At 37.4% G+C, this 27,105-nt stretch overlaps 1 protein-coding gene across 4 annotated transcripts in view; it reads left to right on the top strand.

Moving 5' to 3' along the window:
- The window catches only part of USH2A (usherin), a 372,149-nt gene that overhangs the window by 6,879 nt on the left and 338,165 nt on the right, over positions 1 to 27,105 (top strand). For all 4 annotated transcript variants that reach the window (XR_009747198.1, XM_061475268.1, XM_061475270.1 and 1 more), the window contains exons 4-7: positions 22,214 to 22,349; positions 23,495 to 23,558; positions 25,656 to 25,950; positions 26,381 to 26,565. Coding sequence is in view for 3 of the 4 variants with exons in the window: in XM_061475268.1 (XP_061331252.1) it covers positions 22,214 to 22,349; positions 23,495 to 23,558; positions 25,656 to 25,950; positions 26,381 to 26,565 (680 nt within the window). In the remaining variant the exon portion in view is untranslated. The remainder of the gene's footprint in view (positions 1 to 22,213; positions 22,350 to 23,494; positions 23,559 to 25,655; positions 25,951 to 26,380; positions 26,566 to 27,105) is intronic.

Below are 27,105 nucleotides of genomic sequence, written 5' to 3'. Positions count from 1 at the left end.
CTAACATTATCAGTATTTGGTCTCTGAGATTATTTCCTTAAAAAAAGGATATCATCCTTATCTGTACATTTTAATGTACTTGTCTTACAGAGGAGTGCATGTAAGTAAAAGTGTATGATTGTGCAGGATCAAGCAAGTGAGGAAGTTAGAGCTATTTTCTCTTACTTTAAACGTCTGATTCAGAATTGTTAAAACACAGTGCTTGTGTTCTAAAAGTCTTCTGTTGACATAACTTTTTAATAAGTGTACAAATATCCACTGAGGATAAATCAAAATTGAGTTTGTTAAAATTTAAACTGTATGTACAAAAAATCAGTAAACAAACACAGAAGAAATTAAAATTCAGTTATTTGCATGTCTTGTAATTCCCAAGAGGCACTCTAGTAAATTCTATTTGTAAGCCAAGTTCAACTAATAATTATAAACCATAATTATCAGGTATTGAAATGTTTATCTTCCTCCTTCCTTCATTTCCTTTATCCATTCTATTAAATTTCATTTGGTTTACAGCACAATCAAGCATAGTTTTGCTGCTTTCTTGAAACTTGCTAAAAGGTATTGACTGTGATTTGGCTTTTTAGTGCTGATCTTGTCACTTGTAAGAAGTATTGAAGCTGACATCTTGATTTTTTTTCAGTTTTCTTTTTTTTTCCAGGATAACAGCATGGTAGTGCAAATAAGAATTTGGCTGTTGGATTACAAGAGTGACCTTAAGTTAGAACTAATGAACTTTACACTTCAAACACTCCAAGGGTGCTATATTGCTGCTGTTGTTGTCAGCTGCATTTTGTACTAGCCTCAGAAACTGCTAAAGCCTGGGATAGCTAAGTGAAGAGTGAAAGGGCTGGATTTAAATACGCACCAGTATCTTGAATTGTATTACAAAGAAACATCAAGCACTCTGTAGAATTTGTTTCTGTGGTGAAATTTGTTCAGTGTATAGCTGGAGTGAAGAAGTGTAGCTTCTAGACCCTTGCAGGGACTGCAGGCTTAATACCTTTCCTAGGTTTCTTAGCTTAGCGTAGAACATTACTTTCTGTGGTTTGTGGTATTTGTAGGATTCAACTTTTAACTATCATTAAGGATTACAGTGGCTACAGCATGATCCATTTAGCACTAGGGCTGGCTATGAGACTTTAGGCAAAGGGTTTAGGGGCTTGTTGGTGTTGGGGTTTTGTGTGGTGTCGGTTTTTGTTATTTTTCTCTCCTTTATTTTGAGCAGCAGTCCAAAAGCATTTTTTTTTCAATGAATGGAGAGAAAAATGGAAAATGAGAAACACCATGCAGAAGTAATATTCATATGGTACTGTTTGTGTCTTCGGATATTAATAATATTTGATGATCATAGATATTTATATCTCATGATGATACATATATTTGAATACAGGTGTTTCCTTAAGCTGATGAAAATCAGCTTCATCTTCTGAAGATAAAGAGCTATGTAGTTTTCTAGGCATGGGCGTGCAGAGGAGAGACCCTTCCCTAGGCTGTACATGGGCTACCTGGAGTAGAGACAACAGAGGGGGGCTGAATGCAGTAATGACCTACTACTGCTTCGAGCTTTTCCAAATAAGTCAGACCACATAGACTTCCATGCTGTTCTGTTCAGGAAAAACTGCTTCTGATAACTGTAAAGGATTAGCAATCTCAGTTCTGTGTCACTGTTGTAGGCATAACCTTTATTTCCTAGCAAAGACAAGCCATAGGACTGAGCTCTGTGGGCACTAAGTTAGGAAAGTTTGCAGTCACCCTACAGCCATACTGGTTTGAAGTAGATAAGGTGTTATCAGTGTAGTTGCTGTATAACCTCCTTCTACAAAACCAGAAAGGGAATTATTGTTGAATGTGAGATGTCATGTCAATATAAATTTGACCAGATGTTCTCTACAGCATATTGGAAAGTGCTTTTCAAAGCCATGCACAATATTGCATGTTTGGTCAACAGGGAGGACGAAAAGCTTTTGGCATGGTGCCTTGTTTTACGCAGTGACTGCAGACCAAATTGCCGATATGTCTAATTTGGAGTGAGTCTGATTCAGGACAGAAGGGCTTTTTTTCTGAATGCTGGCACTTACTAACACAGGTAGCAAACAGGGGTGTCTAATGGGTCCTGCCCCTGAGGAAAAGGCATTACTTGTTGGTTGGCTCACAGAGAATTTATGCATCGTGTTTGTAATTGTGGTTGCGTGATGGATGGGGAGAGCTGGCTGGCGCATCCAGTGGCTGCAACCAAAGAATCGGGAGCTGAGACACGTGAATTTGTGCACTGAGCTGGGGACAGGCATAACATCCAGGGGAAGACTGGGGGATTTGAGTTTGATAAATGTTCATGGCACATGAGTGAATTTTTGAGTTTGTTTTTCAGCAGGTTGGTTGTAGTTTGTGAAGAGTGTGTGAGTGAGGGATGTAGCTGACCATGAGTGAGCTCTAGCAAGGAGCTAGGGTCCAAATGTATCTCTGAACACAGTTATGCCTAATATGAGACTGATGAGGACCAAAGGTCTCTAAAGCCAAACAGTCAGTAAGAGCTGGGAGCCTCAAATGAGAGTTCCTGTGGTTAGTAAGTGAAACTGAAATATCTGTGCAAAATGCAAGGCAACAGGCACCATGACAAAGGAGTGTGAAAGATTTGTTGCAGATGTGAAACTAAATTTAGAGAGAGCAGAAATATGGTCGGGTGGCAGATATGTTTGGAATTTGGGTGTAAGGGCATATTCAGGAATGACAGAAGTGAATGCTAAATGGTGGAATAGCACCAAATAGCAATTAAATGATAAGAGAGAGGGAAAGGATGGCACAAATTGAAAATAATTTCTTTGAAATAAAATCTAGGGGAAGAGAAGGCTAGTAAATTGAATCTACTGTGGTAATCTAGGAATTTAAATCCTTGGGTTTGGATTTAGATGTGTAATTTGTTAGAGAACTACTACTAAGAACAGTGTCATTGGAGAGACTTATTCTCCAGTTCATAGCTGGGAAATTAAAGTTCTACTAACAGGGCCCAAACATTCCTGTATGTTCTGCATGAAAAATTTTTTCATCAAGTAGTTACTATAGCAGAAATTCTGGAAATCAGTTTTGTCAAGTGATGAGGGCATTATTAGAGAAGTGGGTGTCAGTGTTGAGTATTTATAACTAAAGCCAGATTTGGGGGGGGGGGGGGGGGGAGGTTTAGAAAGAACAAACAAATGGGCCTATTTTTATTAAAAAAGGTGAACTGCAGAGCCCAGAGATTGAATGGGAAAAAGATCTGAGGTTGTTAAAAATAACAGAATTAAGAGGAATCTGTGCCCTTAAAGGAAAAAATTGGAGATGTGTTGCCCAGGCTTATTCACTCAGAATAAGTGCCTTTGCAGTTAGAGATGGCAGAGTCTGCAGGCGCTGGGGAATAGGGAGACAAATTCACGGAGAATGCTATATACGAACAGAAATAAAGCTGGAAAGATGCCAAGCTGAATTAGCCATAGTAATGACTGTCAAATAGTAAAAACTTCTTACTTTTTTTTTTGTGTAAGAAGGCAAGACTTGGGTACAGTGAAGTTGTGCTTGAGATTAAGGATGATTTGAGTAAGGTCCCCGAAATACACACTTTGTTTTCAATAGTGATAACAGCCACAGAGCAAAACCAAGCCAGGTAACAGAAATGTATGTAAATAGAAGTGCACATAAAGGGGTAGAAACATGAATGTGCAAGCTTATTGTGTACATGCTGATGCAACTAGATAGTCTTTGTCCAAAAAATTCTGAAAGAACTGGTACATAAAATCCTTTGACAATGAGATATTTTATGCAAATCTCCCAGGTCAGGGGCAGACCTATGATGCTTACATTGAATGTCATGGATTGATGCTGGCCATCAGCCAGGCAGCCGGGTCCCCCTTGCCCAGAGAGAGAATAGCAATAGCAAAAGTGAGAATACAAATTCAGAATGCAACATCATACAGGGTGTTGTGAAGAAATTTAACTCCATCCCAGCCAGAGCCTGTACAAAGAGAAAGGAAAAATGATCTTGGCAATGCAGGCCTATTTTTCTTGACACAGTGGCATATGAGGATTTGAAAAAGATCTTTGAAGGAATAAAGATGTGGTGCTAAGTGAAAAGGGGGATAAAATGCAGTGTGGATTTACTAGGGATGGCTCATCACTGTCTAACCTCTTAGCTTTTTTTTAATTAAAGAACTGATTTTCAGACAAAGTAAGTGTATCAGATTTCTTCTACCTGGAGTCCAGTTTAGCATTGATGTGACAATCCATGGAAGTTGTAGAGTCAAAGGTTATGCTCTTGGGGAGGGTTGGCAAGAGATACTGCTCAAAGGAACTGACATAATCCTGAGAAGGGGGCAGGCAAAAAAGCAATTGAATTCCTTGGGAATTAGTCTTTGGACCAGCCTTGTGTTATATTTTCATTAATGATCTTGGCAGAAATATTAAGGGTGTAGTAGCTGGTAGCATAATGTGGAGAGATATCAGGATGAGGAACAGAAAGATGTCATACAGGAAGAATGGCATGACCGAAAGGACTAGGGTAACCGGCATGAAATGAAATTTGGTATTACAAAATGCAAGGTAATGAACTTGAAATCCCTCCCAAAATGTCTTGCTAAGTAGTTAATCATTAGAAAACTGCTGAAGTAGTAGTCCCAGCTGGTGATGATGAGTTACTAGCATGATGTGGCTACAAAAAAGGCATGTGTTGGGGAAATGTATCAGAAGAGGTGTTCCCAATAGTGAGAGAAAAGCATCATGGATGCTGCTCCAGACTCAGGTGAAGTTTCATGCAAAATGTCGGGTAAAACTTCCATCATTCACTTTTAAGTAATGTGATACAAAGTCTATAAAGACAATGAAAGGCTTTATGGAGGCCTTATGGAAGATGATTTGGGGAACCTTCTGTTAGGAATTGACTGTAGTGATGAGTGGGAAGTCACAGTTTTCTTCTCTAAATCTGTTGGAGGTAAACAGCAGGCAGACAATAGGCCTGTTTAAGTTGGAAAATGAGTCTGTTCTATTGCAGCAGTGTTTCTGAAAAAGCATTCTGATCAGAATAGTGGGCATAAGAAAATGGTGGGGTTTTTTTTGGTGGTTTTAAATATTAATTCAGTAACTTTCATAAAAAAGATAACGTGCATCCCAAAAGAAGATGAGAATTCATATCAGTTATGTTGATGAGCTGTGGTTTTTTCTTTTCCTTCCCTTTTCCTGCAGTGTTACTGTAACCACTGCTGCCAGCAGGATGTTGGATGTAAGTCACTAATAGTCTTGGAATGTACTTGGAAAAAAATACTTGAGCCTAGATGGCATCAGTCTAAGAGTAGCTTCATACTTTTTAATAGTTTATGCAGCCTTCTTAATATGCAGATAGCTGTTGGCTAGCCATTTGTTCTTTATACCAAATAAACATTTGAGAAACATCATCGTCGAAAAGTTCTGCTAAGGTACATTAAAGTGGATTTGAAACAAAAGTGAATTTTAACCATTTTTTTTTGTTCTCTTTGATCAGTATGACTCATTTTTTTCTCCAGGTCTTGTCTGGCTTTATTTTCCACTGCTTATGATTTGCAACTGAACTTATATTTTCATTTTCAAATGGTTTGTGTTTTGTTTTTGGGGTTTCCTTAAGGCCATAAATTGTGGATACTGCTTCCTTGAAATTACTGCCACTATTCTAGTTGATTTTAGTTGGTGAGGATCAAGTCCTTCAGATTTCTGAAAGTTTTAGGGTCCTTCTGTGTGTCTGATCTTGATTTATGGCTATTTATCACTGCATATTCTTAGCTATATATTAGCAAAAACTCTGATTGAAGGTTCAGAATGGAGTAAAGGCTATATAGCCTTAAAAGAATCTGATATGCACTGAACCTCAGGAAAACTGTCAAAAACTGGTGGTTTTGAGAGCATAGCAATGCATGATTAAGGCCAATTGTGCCTGCATAATGATATAATATCAGATTTGCACCACTTAGTAACAGCGGCATCATTATGTGTTTCCTTTTTCAGAATCACTGTTAAGGGTCTCTCACTTTCCCTTTGATACTTCAGAATTTCTTTAACCAGTTAAGAAGAGTGGAATTTAAACCTGAATTTTCAGATACAGCCAAGGCTGCTGAAACAGGAGGTTCTTTGGGAACATGTCAGATTGATGTTTTTGTTTCATATTTAGTGTCTCTAATTATAAAAGTAATTTTTTGTACTGGCCTTTATTTTGCCTGATCATATCTATGTAACTCTGCCATGTTTTGGCAGACTATAGCACATTAAAAGCTTTAGAAAGTATGTTTAAAATCTAGATGCAGAGAGGTAACCATGACTGAATTACTCTCCTGGGAGGAAAATGCTCTTAGAGTGCCTATTGAAATCAGCATTATCATTTCAATACATGTCAAATATGAGTAATTTCCTAGTTCAGGCAAAATTTCTTTATAAATCTTTAAATCTTCCAGTTCTTTCAAGAAAAGGTTAAAGTACTTATGATTTAATGAGACCGCTTTACATCATAACTGTTTGACTATCAAGAGAAAACTTGTCCTTTCCAATTTGTAAAATCGTTTTATTTTGTGCACAAGTTTTTGAATAGTTTTAGGTTTGTATTAAAAGCAAAGAACCTGAGACTTAAAACCAGAGAAGAAAACATTTATTCTACACACTCTGTGTATGTATTATTAAATATGAGATGTTTTAAACTGTCTATACCCTGAGTTTAGTAAGAACATGAGAAAGCAAGGAAGCATTTTAATTTAAATCACTGTTTGAAGTAATCACTTAGTAGTTTTGTCAGTCTCGGGAAGGGAGGGGAGAGCTTGCATTAATTCTAAATGTTTAGAGCTTCTTGTCTACTAATTACAATAGTGTGTTGAAAATATTTAGGAGGATGCAGCCTGTCCATATGGTTGGTGCTCATGCGCCTAACAGACAGCAGAAATAAAACACGTTACAGTCTGTAATGTATCTGAATGTCTGTTTAGAGAACTGTTTGGAGAAACAGTGGGCATAGCTCTTTTGGCAACTGCTTCATCATTTAATCTGCTGTGGTTGCAAGCCTTTGAGATACTGCTGCTGAACTTTGAGTAGTTTGATACTAGTAACTTGCCTCTTCTTCTGGCTCATAGGTATTAGGATGTCAACTGTGTTGATTTAAAAGCTCTTTGTTGTTATGACTTCAGCTTCCTGGGAAAATGGGATATGTCCTAGATGCCTTTATCTTCTCTTCAATTATACTATCTCTTAAATTACTTCCTTTTTTTTTTTTTCCCCCGAATATGAGTTCAGGCAAGTTCTTGCATATTTGGAGATTTAGCTGCCTGGGAACACAAGACAAGGAACTTCATTTGGGCCAAGATTTTAATTTCAGAGAATGCCAAAAATACAGAATGCCAGAAATACAGAATGCCATCTTCACTAAACTTCAGGAAATTGTGAATGTTTTTTTCAATTGCAAACACAAATCCCACTGAAGATTGCCCAGACTCTATAATATATATGGTAAGAATGGAATTGTTTGTATGACCAGTGTTGGGAGGAGGTAGTATGGAATGGTTTGCAGAAGCTGTGCTTGATTTGTCTGGAGAGTTTCAGGTGAGATTTGAAATCTATCAAGTTTCAATTTGTTTTGCAAGCAGTTTGCTTCCTTACACAAAAATAGGTGGTAGCAAATTAAATTGTATTTTTAATAATTGAAGCACAATGTTAAAAATTATTTGCTTTCTTTCTTTCTCCTAGTCTCAAATGTTTGAATATCCTGCAGTTCTAAAGGTTGTATTTTTGGCATTTGGTGCATTTTTCGTGGTGTTTTTTTTAATTAAATTTTTATTTTTTAAATAAAAATGAGTAGAGATGAACAATTGTATGTGCTACTCTAGAATTGTGTGTGTGTGTGTGTTTAGTTAGGAAATAACTTTGAGACTTCCTAAGCATGCTGTAACTTTTTTATTGACAATAGCCATGAATCAAACTTCTAGTGACAATTGTAATATGCAATACATCGTATATTTGATGTATTTTATTATTTTTTATAATTTATTTATAAATCTATTTATATATAATTTATTATTTAGATATATATCTATTCAGATAGTTGTCTCTGTTCTGAATTGGCCTGGTTTTCCACATGCTGTTTCTTCAGTTGGGTGCAGAATTATGCAGCATTGCTTGTTTGACCCTTGCTGGTACTGGTAGCATTTCAAAAAATGGCACTGGCTTTGACCTTCTGCTTCCTGAATTACAGCCAAAATATTTTTCTCTTGAGCCTCTGCTCTCTCCTTTCCAGTGGTATTTAGGGGTACCCTTGCTATTGACTGTGACTGTAGGTGACCTTGTATGCGAGGTTCATTGTTGTTGCACCTGTAGGCAAATCAGCATGTGATATTCAGTGGTAGCATAGATCAGACTATCAATATTGGTCTGAATCCGACATTTCAGAGCAGCAAGCTTCTATTTCTTTCCACTGAATTTCTTACCCTGAAGATTTATCCTCTGTACTCCCTTGTCTTTCTAGCTTGTTGACCATGTCCCATGGGACTTTTGTGGTTCTTGGAGTCAGGAGTGGTCAAAAGAAAAAGTCTTTCATCTCTCTAAGCTTCTTTAGGTGGCCTGCTTGAGTCTTGATAGTAGATAATTCTGTTTTTCATGTTGTTACTTACTTGTGCCTTATGCACATACCTCTTGTCTGTATAAAGCAGCTTGTTGAATCCTTAATGCTTGTCTCCTTTCATGTTACTATAGCAGTCATCAGATCTTGGATCTGATCTGTTCTGTGACTTGGGGAAAAGAGAGTCATCATGCAGCAAGCAAGAAAGCAGTTGTTCTCCATGTATTTTAAGATCTGATGACTAGGTTCCTCTTCTATTTTGTTGTTTGGAACTTGTAGCACAAAGATCACTTGTGAAAACCTTTACATGTAAAAAGAACAGAGATTGATTAAAATAGAGCACATCTGTTTTGTTAATTACTTCATTTTTTAACAGAACCTGTATTTGCAATTTTGAGCTCTCGGGTTCTGCCAGTCCCCTGCCCAGATGTTTGCTCTATCCTGAGGCATCAGACTGATAGAGCTCCACTGACACAAGCAATAAAAAATATTTTTCATTGATACAGTGCTGCTTAGGATAGAAAGTGGCAGAGCTGTAGTTAATCAGTTTAATATTATTTGATATTACTGAAATACTGGTGAGGTGCTCACCAACAAAAGCTCAAATCAAAATAGCCCATCAGTAATTGGAATGCATGTTCTGTAACATGAAGGATCACTAAATCTCTGATTCAACTGTTTATTTTGGAAACCATGTTAACTTTTAAAAGTACTAATTCTTTAGGAATACAGACCATTTCAAAACCTCCCTCTTTTTGCATTGATCTTTCTTTGTTGGCCTGGTTTATCAGATAATTGACAGTGTGGGTTACAGCACTCAGTTTTTAACACTGTGCTAAAAACTACCCCTGCCCCTCTGTCCAAAAAATTAACATTCCTATTTTGGATCTTTCTGCTTGCTGTTACTTGCATCTTTGCATCAAAGCAGCTTCATTCATGAAATAACTATTAGTTTTTCTCAAGCTTGTAAACTACCTTGTGCATTGGCCTGCATTCCACTTGCTTTCTGATTTCACTGTCAAATTCATATTAATATGTGGCTTGTTCCTGAGCAGAGTTAACTGCTTCAGGAGCACTCCAGGGTTCCTTCCCCCCTACTCTTTTTTTATTTTTTTAGATTTATGTTGTCCTTTAGGGAAGTCAAGCTGAACTAGTGGATCTATGGACAAATAGACTCGGATTGAAGGGAAACCATTTCCTGCTGAGAAGGGATTAATGTTGTAGGAGATTGTGGAAAAGAAAGGTAAAGGAGGTCAAAGGGAAAAGCTAAGTATCTTATATACAAATGCTAGGAGCATATGTAATAAGACTGCTGAATTGGAGTGACATGTTTTCAAGGATAAGAAAAATATTATTGGAATAAAAGGGACAAGAAGGAAAATGAAGGGGGATTTAAAATGCCAAGATACACAGTTTTAGAGAAGGGAGAGCTGATATAAAGCTGGAAGAGATGTAACAATATTGCTGAGGGATGATACTCAATCTGGAGTAGGAAACACTCCTGCTCTCCTGCCCCCTATTTTTTCTTTTCTTTCTTTTTTTTTTTACCTAAGTTAAGTTTAGTGGTTTGCATACAAGGTGAGGACAATTTAGCGTGGTTGTGATTCTTGGGTGTTGCACTAGACTTGCAGGTGGTCAGAAAAAAAGCTCAAGCAATAAAAATCTTTAAGACATAAAATAAGGTTCCCTGAGAAAACCAGAACTTTGAATTTTGAGGAATTGAGGAGGAGACAGTAGGAAGAGTGTTAGAGATCAGTGAGGATATTGACTGTGTTAAAACTACAAATGAAAGCATGTTTCCACTGTCGCTGTAAAGTTGTTGCTTTTATACTGTTATTGAAACAGTATATAAATATTGTCACTGTTATTGTGGAAAGATTGCAAATATATATTTGTATATGGAAATAAGTTAAAAATCAAATGATCATAAAATGATGAAATTTGAAATGGTTGTGGAGTAAGGGTATGTGCTAGATGGAAGAAGCAGTAAAGTTATTGATTTTAGTAAAGTTAACTTTGAAGGAAAGCAAAATTCTCCTGGGATTTTTGCCTGCAATCCTGTGATGAATGGAAATCCACTCCACACAAGTAGAGAGTACATAGTGTATAAAACACGTAGAGATGCTGCAATTAAAATTCATCCCAGTTAAGTCAAGAAAAGGAAAGGCTGATATGGGCCTGAGGCAAAAAAAGGAAAGGCAAAGAGACATCTTGCCCCTCCTGACCTTATGCTTTTTCATTCCCCTTCACTGTTCTTTGCCATTTCTTCTACTGTCCCTTTATCCTCTCCAGCCCTTGTGTTTTAAGACAGTTCTGTCTCTGTGGTCCCCTGATGAGGTTTCTTCCTCAGGTCTGTCTTTTGTACACTGGCTTTTTCAGAGCATGGCCATAGCTGTTCAGAGTGCTCATAACGTGTGTGTGTGTCTCTCCCCTTTCCCCCTGCCCCCAACCACTTACACTGTGCTTCCCATAAACACAATTGCAAGCTGAATATAGTCGACATATTTCCTCTTTGCCAGCTTCCTTTATCTGTTTGTGGCTCTGGGATGATGGTGAGGGACAGAGTGAGGCAGCAGGAGCTGAAGAGGGCAGGCAAGTGGGTATATAACAACTCATGTAGACAATGGGGCTAAATGAAAGTATTTTGAAAAAGACACTGTGCTGTACTGGAGCATTTACCGTTGAAATGGCAGGAGTTCTCAGAAGAAAGGGTCAAACAAGCACATAAGTGGTTGTAGGTTCTGTTCCTTTCTTTTGTGAAAGTTAGAACACAAATCGGCTCTTATTTTGGTACCCAATATGCAAGACACATGTCCAGCATCCCACATACGCGCAATTGAGACATCTTGTTTCAAGGCATAAAGATCAGCTGTAAGGATGAACGTATAGGTAACATATTTGAGGTCTTGGCCTCGGCAGGTGTGAAGTGCCATTGCTGAAGCTGAAGGCAGTTTATAGTGGCTGAAGATCTGGCCCTTAACTAAGGCAAACAGTTTAAACACATTTTGATCTGGCATTTTATTTTTAAAAGGAGAACAGAGATGATAATGGTATAAGTGGATTTCAGAGAGAGATTTAATGGGACAGTGATGAAAGATCGAGTGGTCTTTTTCTGTCAGTCAATCTCTGTTCTCTTTGTTTCTTATTTTTTTTTTAAGTCACAGTGATTTGTTAACTGCAGAAACTGGCAGTAGGCAGAGAGGATGACCGTGTGGTCTTATGCCATCCAGCTGATGACCAGTTTCTGCAGATGGTATGAGGGATCACGAAGTTAAGTTCCATGTGTATTGTGATGATAGTTGCATCTATATTTAAAGCTTTCTGTCAGTGAAGCACTCATGGTGTTGTCAGATGTCTATTGGACTGTATGAGCTGCAACTTCTTGCAATTGAATGTCAATAAGACCAAAGCTATTCTGGTTGATTCATAGCACCAGCTTAAGCATATTCACTTGCACAGATTACATTTGACAGATAGTTACCTTCAGCTGAACTCTGTGGTTAGAAGCTTTGGTATACTCTTGACAGTGAGCTTAGGGCTGATGCCTTATGTTTATTTCATATCCTGTTTTTGCCTTCCTAATACTGCATGTGTATGTCTACATTTAAATAAATTCAAAGCTGAAGTACTAGTCAGTCCACTTGTTATCTTTGGACAGAATGTTGTGAGGAGTCAATTTCAGTATTTAAAGAATGGTGGGTTTTTTTTTTCCTATTTAGGCAGTTTTAATTTCAAAAGCTGTCTAATTGAGGATTTTCTTTTATTAGGAACTCTTGGAAAAGCATCTGTCAAAGTCTAGCAAGTGTAAAAGAAAAAAGTAGAGGATAAAACCAACGATGAAAAAGTATTATTCCTTTTGGAATGTTTTCCTGCTAGTCTACTAGTTTGCTGGCCTGCAGGAATATATTCAACACAGATATTCTTACCCTGTTATATTAGAGAAAGTTAAAATTCTCTGGATTCTGCAACAAGATTGTGCATGGTGTCATCAAATGTGTGTGTGTATCCCCTGTAAATCTTGTAAAGAAAGGCATTTTTCAAGGCCTTTTGTAATGGTCCTACAATAGTCTGGGGTTGCAATACAGTTTAATTTGTTGATGAGGTTAGCTGATCCTGCTTATGGTGAATTTACATATATTGAAACTTTATTTGGAGCATACTGAAGAAGAATTAAACTTTCAAATTATTTCACGCCATTTCCTTGTGCAGGCTCCTAGTCAGCTTAAAGCAGCATCCTTATTTTGAAGAGAAACTCAGTAATTTAGCAACAAATAGCTTGTGCATATACTGTTTCCACTCAGAACTTCAGTTCCTGGTTTTAAAGGCCAAAGGTGATTTTCCTATAGAGTTTAAAGAGATGATAAAAGAGGGATTTTTGAGTTTTTACTTCTTTCAGGGAAGAGTAGGAGTGCAGCATCCTTGAATTTTGATATAAATGAGCGAAAAATAAAATACTTGATAAATGAAAACATTTTTGGTTGGGCATTTTAGCTAGACTGGCATGCTCTGGTAAGAGGGCAGATTGATTTTATTGTTGGCTATGGTTAGATAATGAATCTCAGCCTAGAACCATGTTGTCACAACTTCCTTCTAAAAATGACAGAATGCTTGGAAATAAAGGAATCTTCCCTAACTATGAATACTAACTTCAACACTTTCTTTCTTAAAATCATCTTAATGAAATCCCTGACCACACTGTTACTTAAATCAGTGGTTGCAGTGAATGGCCCCAGGCCTTCTCTGTTTTATTGGTGTAAAATGAGGCCTGAGAACCAAAGGTACATGAAAAGCATCACACTGAAACCTGAAGAGATGCAAGGGTTGCAGTTTGCCTCTATCTTCTTGTGCTCTTTTCCTTCAAGCCTGCAGCCAAGTTGCTTCAAAGGCTTGGGATACAGAGGGGTGAGTAACTGTTTGCTAAGAGGTGCACATTTCTTATAGATTAAATAATTTTTTGTAAATGTAGTATAGGATTTGAATATGGAATTTAGACATGTGAATAACATCATTTAAAAATAGCAGGTAAAATAAATTTTATTGTGTGAGCATCTCCTGCGTTTGTTATAAGATAATGGGCAAACAATCTGACGTGGAAGATTTTAAATACCTGTAATGGCTCTATAAGGTAGTACTCCTTTTCTCCTATACTTGGTTAAGAAAGAGAAATGCATTTGAAACCAAGACAGGGTTCTGGCTGAAGCAGCACCAAGCTCACTGGCAAACCCATCAGGCAGTTCTTTTACTGGTATAGAAGCTGCCATTTGTCTGTCATGTGTTAACGCAGATAAATTATCTGAGCTGGCTTATCCTCGTGGATATTATTTTTCAATTTCCACTCCCCTCATTCCCCCTGTCCCTATTAACATTGTTATTAGCATCTTTTTGGTCTGTTTGAGAACAAGATCCCAGACAAATTCTTCCTGACATATTCTTGTTCTCACATGTTTGCTACATAAATTCATTATCTCTTGCCAAGCTTTAGATCTGCCAAGTTTCCTCTGTGTTGTCTCAATTTTCCCTCCAAATAAAAGCCATTAAAATGCAAAGAGCAAAAGACTACAAATGAGCTCTATTTATCTTAGGGGTGTAAGCTTTGTCTCTGGGGGAAAATAATAAAGAGTGAGCACAGGAGATTTTGATGTATGTAAGACACCTGCCCAAGCGTCCCTTAGCAATACTGCCATCACTGTCAAAATGTACTTATACTACAGAAATGTATGCTAGTGCTTATTCCTGAATTATCCATTCAGCTAAGGTTGTAAATTTAGGTTAGGCTACATGTGGTATGGTGTAAGGAGAGATAAGTAATATAAGACTGTATGAGCAGGCTGTGTATTGGTGCTGAGTAATGTGTGGAGTATGAGGTGGTTGAGTATGGAGTGGAGTCTTGATGAATCTACAGAGGTTAAGTGTGGAAGCTACTGCACCTGTATAGCAGGTGGCTGACAGAGAGATTACCTGAAGGCTTTGGAGAGGTAAGGAGATTGGGATAAACCATTTTTGTTCCTTCTTTGTATTAGTGTTTGAGAAAAGTAGTCCTTGGAGGCATGGAATCTGCTCCCACCTGTATTCAATGCAATTTTGTGTGGTTCTCCTAAAGCTGAATGTAGTAGACTAAAGAGGAAGAATAAAAATTAGTAGAATAATGCAAAATAAGATGAATAAAGTAGAACTGGGGAGATTAATAAAGGAGCCTTTGAGACGGATTTTCAGGATGGGTAAATTGCGCAGTTTATTCGGTGAGGGAAGGTGCTGAATTGCGGCAGAAAGTTGTCTGCCATTTCTGCTGCATCAATTTAGGGCTACATACACACACAGCTTTTTAAAAACATGTAAAATGCAGCACTGTGGAGTTGGGGTGCTAGCTTTGCTTAAATCACATCTGAAAGTAAACTTTATCCTGTTTTTTTCCTGCAAAAATTCCATTCATCAGCTTTCTGTTGCTTAAGTCCATTTCACTGACCTTTCCTCTTCACTGAAATTCACTTACAAAATATTAAAGATCTGTGGAAGCCTTTGTAACTGCAGCTTCAGCAAGGTTTGCAATTATGCAAGGAAATACTGAAATGCATACCTATGTGCATCTCATCTCTTTGATATGCAAGACCCCTTTACTGGATCTTTTATTAACTGTTCCGCTTCTGTTTCACACCTGCTTTCACAGTGTAGAGATATGAACCTGCATTTACCCCCTTGGTCGAATATGCCGTATATCTTTATATGAGTACCCAAAAAGAGTTTATTTAGACAGGTTGAAGGTGAACAGGATTTTTATGCTCAAGTTTCTGATTAGACCATTAAAGCAGAATCACTAATTCCCCTCCTTCCATCTATTGTCTCCCCTCATCTGTTGTCATCAGTGACCACTGTTGATTTGTTGACTCTATTAAAGTATTCAAGGAAGCCACAGGCCTGTCATTTTGGTCATAACCTTAATCTGTCTTCTCACCTTGGGAGAAAATGTGTTAATACACTCTCTGTTTTTATAGAATGAACTCATTGAAAAATTTCCTGGTACAATACATTTAGAAGAAGAAAACCCACTCTTGGTTATTTTAACAGATAGGAAGCAAAGTTTTGGTAGCAACTTTTCTAAGAACCATAGCAAATTCAGTGATAGTAAACAATTGTAATGATACCCTGTGTAGTAATTTTTGAGCTGGGTGAGTCACCACTTCTCCTGGCTTCTTGTAATTTCTGATTCCTCATTTTTTCTAAATGATTAAGTAAATAATTTATACAAACTCCTGCTTTCATGTACACCTCTGTGTAACTTTGTGGATTCTGGAGTTACTTTAGCTTTTACAGTGACTAAGGAGAGGGGTCACTTCTGTCAGTTTGCTGAGCTGGAAAATAAATGGAACATTTTTCCCCCCCCCTTTTTTTGTGTCTTACAAGTGAATGGTATAGCTACCTAATTGCTCTTCATAAAGCACTTAAATTCTTCATATTGTGTATCACATTACTTCTTATCACAAGTATCTTATCAGTTTATCAGAAATAAGTTTCTTGCTCTGTAAATAGAGATTTTTTTTTTAAAGGGTAGACTAATACAGACTTGTCTAAGTTTTCTTGCAGTTTCTTTTTTGTTCACTTATTTGGATGAGAATTTGCTTGTTTTCCCATATTTGAGAAGCAGGCTTTACGTTTCTGTTTGTATTCAGTTTTTAAATTTAGCTTTCATTTACAGCTATCTAAAGATGAATTTTTAACTGAAAAATTAGGTGTCTGATACAAACCATAGATCCCTAAACTGCTTCATCTTAATGAAAACAGTGGTTCCATTGCATGTGTATTCCAATTCCTAGTATTTATTTGAATAGGAAGTTTTGGTCCTTGTCCTTCTTTTATATGTCAGTCATTCCTGCCCCTGCCATCTGAGGCTTTCTTTGATGGTATAAATAGCCTTAAGATCTGAAGTTACAGTTGAACTGTTTGCCATAACGAAGTTGGCTGGATAACTAACTAGGCCAACATTGGTATCATTTGGCCTGAATGACTGGAAAAAAAGTTCTTTATTTCATTTTTGGTGCCAGCGTTCTCTCTGTTGTGAAACTCCTCATTTATGGCCTGCAAATCTGGGGAGAAATCCCTCTGCTTTCTTCCTGTCTTGCCAGCTGCTGTGATCTAGTTATTAGAACAAGAGGTGATGAGAGGAAACTTTAAACTGTTATGGTTACTAGAAGCTATAATGAATAAGAGTTAAAAAGAATGTATAGTTAACCAGTAGAAGAGATTAATGTTGTCTTGAAATAACTCCCTTTAATTTATCAGTAATATTTTAATAATTCTTCCCTGTGCCATTAAATATTGTGATAGGAAAGACAACCTAAAGGAAAAGATTGTGCTAAAAACCAGGTATATCTTTGAAACATATAGTAATTATAAATTCTAAAAAATTTGGGGAAGAGACTACTGCTTCTGTTGGTTGTGTCCATTAGTGCAGTGGAGTTTTGATCTCTTGTTAGTCATCTTAAGCTCTGCTGTGCTATATTTAGCTATCATTTATTATATTTTTAATGGAACATAAAGGGTTCTTTTGCATGTCTATTTTATTTATTAGAAATCATTCTGCACAGGGTATCTGGGTAATATTAATATTAGAGCTTATTTTTAATGGAAAAATCTTGATGTAAAAAGATCATGGTCTCCATTTATTTTGGCTGAGAATTCAATTCTACATGGAGGAGACTGAAGTTGTCTCAGTTGTCTATATATATATATATATATGTAACAGGACATTTTGATGACAGGATGATTAAGAAGCGTGAAGAAAAAGTGTATGTTGCTTAAATATGAAAGATATCACACATAATATATGTGTCTGCTATTAGCTGAAAGGCAAAACTTTGTAGATTGGGGTCTCAGAATTCCCCCAAATTGACTTTGGCTTGGAAAATGCCATTGTAGCTCAAAAAAGGGAGTCAGTATACCTGTATCTTTTACTTGATACCCAAAATGTGTCCTGCCTCTGTAGTAATGAAGAAAAATATTACTCTATTTTTTTGAAAAGCATATTGATAGTTTTTTAAATTAAAATACTGAATATTTTTATTATATCTCTTATACAGCTTATTTATACCCGTTTTAACTATTTATGCATTTAGTATACAACTGTATGTTATAACTATAGATAACAGTGCAGTTCAAAGTTTAAAAAAAGAAAACCCCATGGTATTCTTAAATCAATCTATACAGTGGGTGCCTTTGGGGAAGTACACGTTTGCATTCAAAGAGCAGCTATACAAAATCATACAGAAGAAATCTATGGAAAGGTATTAAATATGTAGAAACCATGGATAGCTGATGCAGTCTGTGAACTGAAAGTGGTTTGAGTTCAAAGAGTATTTGGGAGCAGTATCATACATGCTTACCATGCTCCTATATGCTCCCCTGCTTCTGCTTTTTTGCCATAGTTAGTCCCTTAGTCTTAGCAAGTACAACTGTTCTGAAGTGTGGTATTTGGTTATACTGCTTTTTTGCCACACAGATTACTGTGATATAGTGGAAAATTCTGCTAGCAGTTAATACATTAATAACATGAAAATACTGACTTTTGTTTACACGACAGCTCTTCCTGATCCAAACCAAGTGACAAACCTGTGTTAGGTTTTATTGTTACGTTTTCATAAGGAGGGTCTGAGTAGCACAGATGTTTAGGTGAGAAAAGAAACAGTTGTGATGCCTTTTCTGTCCCTATTTCATTTTATAAGCAGGAGCTTGTGTTCAGTGTGTCCTCCATTCTGCACTACAGTGACCCATAGGGCAGGGAATTTTTCCTAGGTAGAAAGTGATTTGATTTGCTATTGCTGGCTCTGATGGGCCATTTGGTTGTGACAGAGGACTATAAGGACTTAATTAGGGATGCGCTGAAAGAACTAGTCTATCAGCCCATTGGCCCAGCACTTCTCATCTTTGTAACTCTTCTGGATCATAACAAGAATGCTATTAAAGGAAAGATGATGGGTATCTTTCACCATCTCAGTTCAGCATCAAATGGATTTTCCATTGCTTGGAATTGGTATCAGGCTCTGCATTGGCAAAGGCTAATGTAGTTGCAGAGTGAATTTATCTTGCTAACTAATCCTTGCCACCTCCCTGTGAGGTGATTTGCTAAGTATCTGCCAGATGGGTAAGTAGGGAGGGAGGGATGGTTTCAGAGCTGGGATTAGAGTGCTGATGTCCCAGGCTTCTGGTCTTGTGTTCTGCACAACTATGAGGCCAGCCTTTTAAGCCCATCTTCTGTTACTGTCATGGGGCAAATTCCTATTGAATGTTATTGATAAAGACAACAGGGGAATAATCCTGTTGTCTTAGTCAGGAGTGGAATTCATCTTTTATTTCTGTAGTATTGTATGCAATTTAATGTTAATGGTCAGGAGACCTTAAATAACCACATCAAACAGCCGATTCAGCGCCAGCCTTCCTTTTTATTTAGCTTAGTCTAAACTGACACCAAACTTTGAGACATTCCTCTTTTTCCACTGTGGAGAACCACTGGGATTTTTTTTTCCTACCACACATGGTTTCCCTCCTACATTTTCCTCCCATGTCAGATATTCATACCCCCTTTAATAACCAGCAGGGGGATCGTTACATTGAGCTACTGCCAAATGCATAATGACTGCTGCCTTTGCCTTACACAGTCACTGCACTACTGATATCCAATTCAGCATTGTAAAGTGCTTAGGGCTACCTTGGGGATGTGCTATATTAAACCCAACTATTCTAAATCCTATTTAATACAAAGAGATTGGTGGTGGTGGTGGTGGGGAGATTTAAAATTGTCGTTAGTCACCTATTTTCAACCAGTAAAAATACCTGGTCACTTAGAGCCCAATTCTGTCACTCTTCAGTCAGAAATAGTCCCACTGATATTTGGTGGGGGGTGGTGGTGGTGCATGAAGGCAAGTGCTGTGCTTCCCACTGGGGAAATCAGGTCCCTATACAAGCTGCAGCTGAGATAGTAAGCTTGCAAGGAGCTGATGGGGGTGAATGTTCCCGTTTCTGAATTCCACTTACAGATATTTTACAACTGAAAACAGGAGAGTGGGAGCATGCTTCATATCTGACTGAAAATAAAGGTACTCCTAAACTTGTAAAAGACAACGTTTTTATTTGAATGATATGACAGAGCTGCCACAGGAGTGTTACCTGCTATAAAGAAAGCTTAAGAATTATTACCTTTATTAGACCAGTGACACTGAGCTTTAGCCATACATTTCTAACTTCTGTCCCTCTACAGAGACAATTTTCTTTTCTTAAATAAACTGTCATGCTAGTGTTAATATATTGTTGGCTCCCTCATACTCCGAGAATACTGCTGATATAAAACATGTATATGTTAGATTGGTAATAGTATCTTTAGTGTAGCTGACTAGAACAAATGTGTTTCCCTCATGGCTGTGCTAATGTGATAAAGGAAAATTGGCTGTTCATCAGCTTTTGGCTGGGTAAAGACAGTAGAGATGGAACCACATTCTTTTTTATGCATTAATACCACTGAGAACTTTTCACTAGTTATATTTCATGTGCGGGCATGTTGTGCAAAGATGTTGTAAAACATGAGATAATGCTACAAATAACGAAGTGGGAAAGCCTGTATCTTTTATGATGATAACAGTCAAACACCAAATGACAGTAACAGGCTGTAAAAAATGAGATGCAGAGAAAAAATGCAATGTAACCACCATATACATGTGTACTTAGGCTCTTGCAAATAGGGCATCAGATGTTTAGAGGGCTTTGAATTAAAATTAAATAAAAAACTTTTGTATTTAGGTCACTGATGTGTCAAGACAAAAGATAATTTAAAATGAAGAGATGTATTTTGAGCGGTGAAACTCATATGCGATAATTTTGTGAACAAATCTCAAGGCTTAGTAATTATGATAATAGCCTTCAAATTTCCATCAGTGGAAGGGCAATAAATATTCCTGTCTAAATTTGGGAAATATTGACTGAATCTGGAAACAGCAATAAAGCTCAGCATCCATTTGTGTGTTTGAGAGTGCAGTTTAAGGAGAAAAATCCATCCATAGAATTTTGTGTGAAGCCTAAATAAAAAACAATCCAAACCAACCCCTCCATCTCATTTCATATTTCCTTTCTTAAAATACTGATAGACTCCTGTTGCCGAAGGCACTGATGCTGATCATCTGAGCTCAGATTTATAGATAATTGTGTCTGTTTATCTTGGTCTGAAATTTGAAGGACTTTATTGGTGGAATAGCACTGTGAGTGCATATATTGTGCTTTTCAACTGGTGTTTTTTCAGGTTCTGGTTCTCCTCTTTGCAACAAATTATTTGGGCTTGTAAACCTTCTGTTTGTCCTCACATAGATATTGTTCTTATGGAAGCAATTATTCTAGGTTTATTTTGTTTTGATTAGCATAGATATCAAGACAAGCTAAAGTGCTCTAGTTTTATTTGGTCCTCTGTAGACACAATTCACCAGACATCCATATCTACAAAATGAAAATAACACTCTAAATTTGCAACAACAAAACGATGTTTCAAAACCTGAAAGCTACCAAGCTCTGATGTGAAATAAGCCTTATGCAAATGAACTGTTGCTAAAAATCAAGGAATTTCAGTTTTGCAAATAAATCACTTTCTGAAATAAGTGAGATTAAGGTTATTCTGTAAAACAGTTCAACAGAGTTCAAAAGTTTGGGGTAAGCTGAACTTAGTTTCTGTACTGAACTTCATTAATGTGAAGCTGGCTATAGCCACCAGAAGCCTCCAATTTTTTTGTGTGCCTGTATTCTTTTAAATGAGGGTATTTATTTTCATAAAAGGGAAGGCAGAAAGGCATTCCCATATTATTAAGCTTTTTCTAAGTGTATGTAACCTAAACATGAGGATTTTTAATAAAAAAATTAAAAAAAAGCACTATGTAAAAGCTCAGCATCTTGTAAGTTTGTGGAGCCAGGAGAATGCCATGACGTATTTTTATGAACATTAGCTCAAATTTAAAAGGAATTGGCAGGGAAGGGAGCACTTGCAGAAAAGGGCACCCGGGGGTACTGGCTGAGTGCATATTCGTAGTCAAGGGTTTCCTTGATGTAAGGGAATTACTGACTGGGTGTAAAGCAGATGTAGCCAGTTCCTATGCTGTTCCCTTCAGCCCTTGTAGAAAGAAACATGCTGGATTTAGGGAGGCATTTTGGAGGGGTGTTAGAGGCCTGGCTGAAACGTGATTCATTTGGTTGTCCTGTATATGGTATGTGAGACCCTCGAGGCCTGTTTGAAGTGATGTGTATGAGAAAAGCTCTGACAGCTGTAACATGTGCCTATGGCCTGAAGCTGCAACCAGCCTTGTACCTTGTGAAGCACAGCCACCCTTCTTCTTTCTTCCCCTGCCCCTCCAGATTACTGTACTAGTTTTTTCTTTCATCTAATCACTGCAGAAATTTTATAATCCATGCATTTCAGTGATGATCTTACTAACTGGATTGCTAATGGATGGACAGAATAGAGGCAACTACTTCTGGTAGGCACCAAAAGTAAAGATACACAGCAAGCAGGTTCATGTGTTGAACAGTTAAACAGTGACAGACATAGCATGTAATCAAAGTGATTGCTTAATTGAAGCATGTGTTTGCCCCTTTGCGTTGATTCTACAGGTGTATCACAACAGAATAAGTTTCTTCTTGAATGGCTGGGAAGATGACAATACACCATTTGATTCAAGGATTCTTGTAGGAACAGTAGCAGATACTGGTGCTGATGGTACACTGCAAATTGGACAAAGCTTCACAGGTAAATCTTGTAGCATTTTAGTGGAATGCACTGAAATATTCAATGAGGTGTGCACAATGTGGTTAGGAAATGTGTGAATCATTTCAAATTAAGTATATGCTGAGAAGTAGTATCTTCCTGCAGGAGTAAATTCCTAGCATACAATTAGCTTTCTTAAAAGATTGTCTCGTAAGATAGATGTTTGGTAGATAATCCTGTAGGATCATAATTTATGTGTTACTGAATAGGTAGATTTTCTTCAAAATGTGGGTAGGTAGGGGGACACATTCCATTAAATGACAAAGCATAGTTTTTCTGAGTAAATATATGAAAATATTTCAGAATGGGATTGTGCATGGCCACTATACTGCACTCCTCTCCTGAGCAGAGCTGAAGTTTCTGGCTGTTCATGTTGCTCAGTTCTATCCAATGCTCACATAAACTAGTAGCAGAATGAGGATCCCTCAGCCTCTGGTGATGCCTGATAACGTTACTCTTAATCTACATTTAGAATTTTATATGTACTGCAGCATGACAGGATCATTGTAGAACAGCTGGGGGATATTTTGTTGTTTTACACAAATTCTTGGTTCTGCAGATGTAAGAATACTGACTCTTGCTCTTCAGGAACGTTTTGATTTGAAGCTAACTCCTAACTATATGTCACTTAAACAACTTTCTTGAGCTCTTGGGCAAGAGAGTCATTCTGCGCCCCATTTCTTAAGGCCTGTATTTGGAAGTGTTCTTTGTGATTTTGATTCTGAGTGCTGGATAGCTAGTAAATGTATAAATGGAATATCTTTAAATGCTTTTTATCTTTATTGTATAAATTGATAGGTACAGTAGTACCTACTGTATCTCTTCTCTAATTAGAGGTGGCACATGGACTGGCTCATTACTTCTGTCTAATGAGCCAATCCTTGTGCCACCTCTCTAATCAAAAAAGAGATAGGTACAAAATATTCTTATAAAGTTATTATAAATCATTCTTTTTATAAAAAAATTAAGTCACTGCCCTCTATGGTTTTGTCCGAGTCCAAGATGGTTTCATTCAGGTGGGGTAATTGTGCAAGAGAGATTTCTGAATTCTGAATTAAAGGTGCTCTCATGCAGTGCAAAGCTGCCTTCTGCTCAGTAGATTACTTATTTATAGTATATTTTCTTAGGTTTAGAGCAATTTGTTGGAAGAATGCAAGATTTTCGATTTTACCCAGTGGCACTTACAAACAGGTAAAGAACTTTCATTTCTGGAAAAAAAACAAACCAAGAGTGTGGGGAGAGGGAAGAATAAATTACAGTATGCTTATTTCCCAAAGTGTAGTGCTTTTCAGATGTCTCCTTTAGATGATAGCTTATGATGATGTAGTTTACTGAACCTCATTTCAAAGATGCCTTTTAATCTGAAAAATCTTGAGTTAAAATAAATTCAACAATTTAATGTATTTTGCTTTTGAAGTTTTGCTTAAATATAACTTATATACGTAGTACATATGTACTGGAACTCCACACTCAGTAATCTGTGCACTTCTCTGTGTTATTGTTGTCCTTGTTACAGTCTTAGTGTTTGTGCAGAGAGTAGACCCAGTTGCTAAATTTCAATGCTTATGAAATTCTGAAATTCTGAAAGTCTAAGTGTTACTTCAGCATATTTCTGACATAATAGTGTGTGCTGGGTGAGACTTGCCAAGCTTTACCAAAGCCCCATGTAAACTGTAGGGTGAAGAAGGGAGCGCAGCCAGTTCAGTTTAGACCACTCAAACACCAGTAATCCAAATGAAGAGAACAGGCACTTCAAATAGCATGCTGGCTTTGTGTCTGTGAGCCTGGCTACTGTGCTTCAGCAGTTCCTTTGCTCTGTTTTCAGCTTCCTCATGGTATCAGTCATCTGTGTCAGGTATTCCTGGTGCTTCCCTCATCCCATGCACTCACCCCTACCCCGAAGTGCTGTTGTCTTAACTGTTTATTGCTTTCTATGTTAGATTGTCACCGTAAGCCGCCAATGACTTGGCCAGCTCAGCTGCACATAGCCCTGGGCAATTGCTTTGACTTGCTCTGTTCCTGAGGCCAAATTGTGGTTGCCACTGCAATTTCTGTTGCCCTCCAGCCTCCCATCCTAGCGCATTACAAAGAAATGTTACCTTTGTTATCCAGCTCATGCTGGATTAATCTACTCAATTCAAGCTGGCCAGAAGTAGTCAGGTCCTATTTGTCTGTGTGGTGCTTCTGGGTAGGCTACGTGCAATGACACTCGTGACTGCAGACCTTGAGGCTACTTAATGATATTCTTTCGATAAGATGCAGAACAGTTTCCTGAGAGTTCAGCTGTCTGCAGGACATTAGGATGAACTGAGCTCCTGTGAATTTGAAGTATTAATAAGAATCTGAATTCCAAGACATAAGAAAATCATGTTGGTTGTATCCTTTCAGAGCAGCGCTTGTCAAATCCTTTGAACTATAATTTAGTTCACTGAAATGAACAAAGCTTAGCAATTGAAAAATAAGGTATTTTACAAAGTGTTGTGATCTACTGATGTATTTGTAGGTGTAGTTTTGTGTCCACAAATAACTTGGTCCAAAATGTTTATCTGGGATAAACTTGTGAACTAAAGTAGTGCCTGCATATCGAAGTCTATGGCTATCTAAAAAGTCCTGTAACTTTGGGTTTTGTGGAATTTGCAATGGAGGCTAGCTAGTGATTCAGTTGATAAGTATACAAAAATTATGTTCTTACTGATAAAGTAGGAAAATGAGAAAAGAGCTTTTTAATCTAAAAATTCAGTATCTTCTAGGTGCACAAAATCCTTTTACACCATAAAAGTTTAGGTTGTCCACGTTGTTCATATATCTATCTGCTTGCCTGCGTACATAATAGCTATATATCTATTACAGTTGCTGATATCAGAAAGAAGTGAAGTGAGTCAGTAGCTTTGACATGCTCCTACAGACTGAGGACAGCTAAAAAAAGTGGCCATTTGTATTAAAGTTAGTTAAAAGTGGAAATACCTGTCTGGTTTTCTGAGGTGCAATGTGATATTGCTCAAGATGATCTTTTTTTTTTTTTTTGGTGCAGATGTTCAACTCATCTGTGGTTAATGGCAATATGCCAGTGGTATGGTATGCTTAAGAACAGTGTCCAGATCACTGCATCCTACCTAGCTTTAGACATCCCAACAAAGAGCTTATTTCCCTTGGCTCCATGAGATGAAACCATGCATTTAGGGTTCCTAAGCTGAATTTTGTTTAATCTGAGCCTAGAGGCACAAAGTGGCACTTGTCCTTTTTCATCATGTATGTAATTATTTTTTTTTTTTTAATGTGCTCTGACAGAGACATTTTGGAAGTATTCTCTGGAAAATTTCCTCACCTGCATACCCAATCTGAGTGCCGCTGTCCTGGAAGTCATCCTCGGGTACACCCATTGATACAGAGGTACTGCATCCCTAATGGTGCAGATGATACCACTAATGACAGAGTGCTGAGGTTGGATTCAGAAGCTCATCCTCTGTATTACATCAATGATGATGACATTGGGACCACCTGGATTTCATCTGTGTTTGCTAATACTGCAGATCTGGATCATGGTGTTTCAATCACAATAGATTTACAAAATGGACAGTATCAGGTAATGAGAAGATTACGTTTGGTGTTTATTAAATCAGAATGAGGAAAAGACTTTTGTAGGCATTTCATTACAAATTTAAGGAAATTAAAACATTGTGCTTTAAGATGTTATTCTTAGAGGCCCAGGAAGAAAGCCTCCTTTATCAGCATGAAACAATGCAAAAGGCAACATAATGAATTGTATTTTTTGTCATTCTCTTTTGATGTGCCTGGGCTGTTGTAAAAAAAACAGTAATCTAGAATACATATAAAAGACTCTGATCTTTGGTTTTAATCAGGAATATGTGGACTGAAATATAGATTCTACTGTCTGTGAAGTGGTAAAGCAGACTATAGTGCCACATTGGAAAAAAAAAAAAGAAAAAAGGTTATATTCTCATTGTTTTACACCTCAGCCATTAACATCAGTTTATAAGTTTGTTTTCTTCTAGGTATTCTATATTATACTGCAGTTCTTTAGCCCACACCCAGAAGCAATAAGAATTGAAAGGAAAAAGAGAGATGATCTAAACTGGGAAGTCTGGCAGTATTTTGCTAAAAATTGCAGTATTTTTGGAGTGGATAACAATGGATCTCTGGAAAAACCAGACTCTGTCAACTGTCTCCAGCTTTCTAGGTATGAGTGGGTATTATCTGCGTAATACAGATGCTCTGAATGGGTAACATCCTGGCACAGTTCATTTCTATGTCCCAATGAGATAGAATCTTTTAATTTGGTATATTATTATGGGCTGCTGAGTATATAATAGATCCCAAAATATCACCAAAAGGTCATCTGTCATTTTAATCAGATTTCAGCTATTGAGGAATGTGACACAATTGATTCCTCTGTTATTTTTGAGCTAGATTTTTGAAATTTTGCATGTTTGTGTTTTGGGGAGGCTTTTGTCAGCAGAATGATAGAACATTGAGATAAAGAGTGGAGGAAGGTGCTGGTAGACTGTTTTAAACTAGTGAATGCGAAAATACACCTGATCTCTGAGAGTGCAACTTGTTCTGAAACTTAGAAGAGAGGCCAGATTTAAGTACAAAATCCTATCAGCTTTACCACTAACCATGCAAACTGTATAACAAATGGGTTGAAATTGTTTCTTGGCGCTTTCTAATATTTCTAAGCAAGAACCAAAATAAAATCAGGGAAAGGGGGTTGAGGGTG

This window comes from Pezoporus flaviventris, unplaced genomic scaffold (genome assembly GCF_033815535.1).
Source record: "Pezoporus flaviventris isolate CSIRO_AGI_PZ_B2104156 unplaced genomic scaffold, CSIRO_AGI_Pfla_v1 ptg000083l, whole genome shotgun sequence".
In the NCBI taxonomy this organism is placed as follows: domain Eukaryota; kingdom Metazoa; phylum Chordata; class Aves; order Psittaciformes; family Psittacidae; genus Pezoporus; species Pezoporus flaviventris.
This window is presented reverse-complemented; position numbering and strand designations above follow the sequence as displayed.